Source organism: Vigna angularis, chromosome 6 (genome assembly GCF_016808095.1).
Source record: "Vigna angularis cultivar LongXiaoDou No.4 chromosome 6, ASM1680809v1, whole genome shotgun sequence".
NCBI lineage: Eukaryota > Viridiplantae > Streptophyta > Magnoliopsida > Fabales > Fabaceae > Vigna > Vigna angularis.
This window is the reverse complement of record NC_068975.1, coordinates 24480907-24483738: the sequence shown is the minus strand read 5'-3', so window position 1 is coordinate 24483738 and position 2832 is coordinate 24480907. Positions and strand designations below refer to the sequence as shown.

General features: G+C 37.5%; 1 protein-coding gene across 2 annotated transcripts; it reads left to right on the top strand.

Moving 5' to 3' along the window:
• Positions 1-778: 778 nt before the first annotated feature.
• On the top strand, positions 779-2444 carry LOC108342077 (uncharacterized). Of its 2 annotated transcripts, none has more exons than XM_017579781.2 (2): positions 779-874; positions 1023-2444. In XM_017579781.2, exon 2 carries the CDS (start codon positions 1409-1411, stop codon positions 2348-2350), a length of 942 nt encoding a protein of 313 aa, XP_017435270.1. In that variant the 5' UTR covers positions 779-874; positions 1023-1408; the 3' UTR covers positions 2351-2444. The 2 variants fall into 2 exon arrangements, with proteins under 2 accessions (XP_017435270.1, XP_017435271.1); XM_017579782.2 differs by having other exon boundaries at positions 816-1271; positions 1355-2444.
• Positions 2445-2832: the final 388 nt, after the last annotated feature.

Sequence of the window (2832 nt, the reverse complement as noted above, 5' to 3'; positions counted from 1 at the left end):
ACGTCCATTCAGCAACCAAGAGAAAAAAAAAACAGAACATGTAATAAATAATCAACATGTCAATTTTTATTATTGAATAATAAAATGAAAAAGTGATTTCACAAGGTAGCAGCAGTGCTGCTGTTCATGATAACTGTCTTGACTTTAAAATTAAATTCCATATTAACTTTTTTTTTTATATTAATGTTGAATAGTTATCAGAAGCTCTTAAGTTTTTTTGACATCCTTTTTTCCTAATTAGGCAGTTGAAGAAGCCACTGAGACAGGAAGTTAGTTGTAGCATTGACTATTAAATGTATGCCTTAATAATAATGCTATTATTAAATTACAGTTGCAATTACCAGCTATTTTTCCACCTCTCTACCTATGAAACAGCTTCACATGCTTCTTTTTAGTACAGAGTTCACATGCTTGTTGGTACCTACTTGATTTGACACCCTCAAATTGCAATGTTTTTCACCTTTTCCTCTATCTTTTTAAAAACCATTATTCTCTCTGGATTTAATTCAGAATCTTAAAAAAATCTTCTTAACTCTATAATTCTGGAAAATATCTAATATATTCCTACTAGACACAAATCTAATGATTTTTCTTTAGATTACCTATTACAAAATACAATAGTGAAAAACTATTGACCGAGTTTTAGAAAGAAAATAATATATATATTTACAGCACATTGGTAATCAGATAAAAATGTACCAGAAAATATACATAAGCAGAAAAACAATCCAAGTAAAATCTAAAATTGGCAAATTAGGGTCCCATGAAACACAATACAATACAACACAACAACACAGCAAAACAGAACAGAACAGCAGAAGGAGGAATTTGCATGCAGTAGCACATTGACATGTACATCAATGTGAGTGTGAGTGTGAGTATCTCCATTCCCAATCTCAAACGGCAAAGCTTCCTCTTCTTACATATCCTGATTCTTGATATTTTTGCAATTTGTTAATTTTCTTTCTTTCCTCAACCCATTTTCTCTCTCTCCCTCCCCACCATTTTTGTTCTTCAACCAGATTCTGGAATGGGATAAGGCCGTGCCTGTTTGCTACTTCCTTCAATCTGAAACACCAGACTGAATCTTTGACGACAATTTCAACATTTTCCCCACAGCCCACCACATCACGTCACTTGGTCCCATGAAAGATCTGATTTTTAGTTCTTGGGGGGTGGGGTTTCTGCCGTTTTTCCTTTCGTCATTGGTATCTGCAGATTGCATAAACAGAATGGTCAACACTTTTTGCTCACCTTGTGTACTTTAAATTGTAAAGTCTCTCTCTTTCTCTCTCTATTTTCTGTCTCTGTGTTGCATTCTTTGCGTGTCTGAGTCTCTGGCTGTTTCTTTCAGTGTTAGAGATATTGGTGGTTTTAATTTGATTTTGACTGAACGAATGAGATCTTGATGAGGGTTGGAACCATTTTTTTGTTCTCATTGTTGCCATTACTTCTTTCTCTGCCACTTTCAATCGCTCAGCTCCCACCTGACACTGCAATGTCATCCCGGACCCTTGATGCCATTCTTCAAGATTGCGCCTTTAAGGCATTTTTGAGGCCAAAAACTGGGGTACCCTATGATGCCCAAGTGCCCAGAAACCTAACGGGGATTAGAGTTTCAGCAATGAGGCTTAGGAGTGGTAGTCTGAGGACCAGAGGTGTTGAAAGGTACGAAGAGTTTCAGATCCCAATTGGGGTGTTTGAACAGCCTTATGTGGAGAGGCTTGTTTTGGTGTACCACAACTTGGGCAACTGGTCTGAGAAGTTTTACCCTTTGCCTGGTTACTCTTATTTGGCTCCTGTTTTGGGTCTGATGTCATACAGTGGTGCCACTTTGAATGCTTCTGAGTTGCCTGAATTGGACATTAGAGCTTCTGATAAGCCAATTTTGATCAAGTTCCCTCATGTAAAACCAGCACCATCAGGGTCAGTGCCAAAGTGTGTGTACTTTGATCTACAAGGTTCTGTGCAATTTGACATCCTATCACATGGTAATGTATGTTCAACAGTCCAACAAGGCCACTTCTCTATTGTTGTGGAGTCTAATGCCCCATCTCCAGCACCTGCTGCTGTTGCTGTGGCTGCTGATGTTGGAAAAGGAGGTACTAGGAACAAGCACAAGGTGTGGATAATTGTTGCATCATTTGTTGGTGGGTGCCTGTTGTTGATCATGTTGAGTCTATTGATTGCTAAAGTGAGGAGAACCAAACAAGGGATGAAGATTCAGCAGTTGGAATGGGCAGCTGAGAGCAATGAAACTTTGCATATGGCATCCATTGGAGGCACCAAAGCACCACTAGCAGTGGGGACTCGCACAAGACCAACGATTGAAAATGATTATGTACCTTAGATTTCAGGATTCTTGTTGGATCCACTTTTCTCTTTTTCGCTGCTTTTTGGAATTTTTGTGTTCATAATGAGTTCAAAAAATGCTTTAGTTTCCCTAACTGATAGCCATCATAATTCAGGCTTCTTGGTTTAGTTTGGTATGATTTCCATGAATCTCATTGGCTTTGCTTTTACAATATTAGACCAAAAAACCAGAAAACTTGGTTTTGTTTGGTAGAATAGAACCTTCATTTATGTCATCTCTGATACTTTGTTTTAGCTGGGAAATCCGTTGTGTTGATTTAGCTGTTTGTGGACTCACTATATAGTAGAATTCAGAAATTATGATTGATGTGATGTAACAATATTCTGGAGTAACAATATCTAAAATCCTATGTTATTGTCTCCGAACATGCCGTGAGCTTTTGTCATCAAAAAAAGATGAAGATCATGTGTCTTGCTCAAACAACATTCTTAGTGCTAATATTTTTTATTTTATGAAAT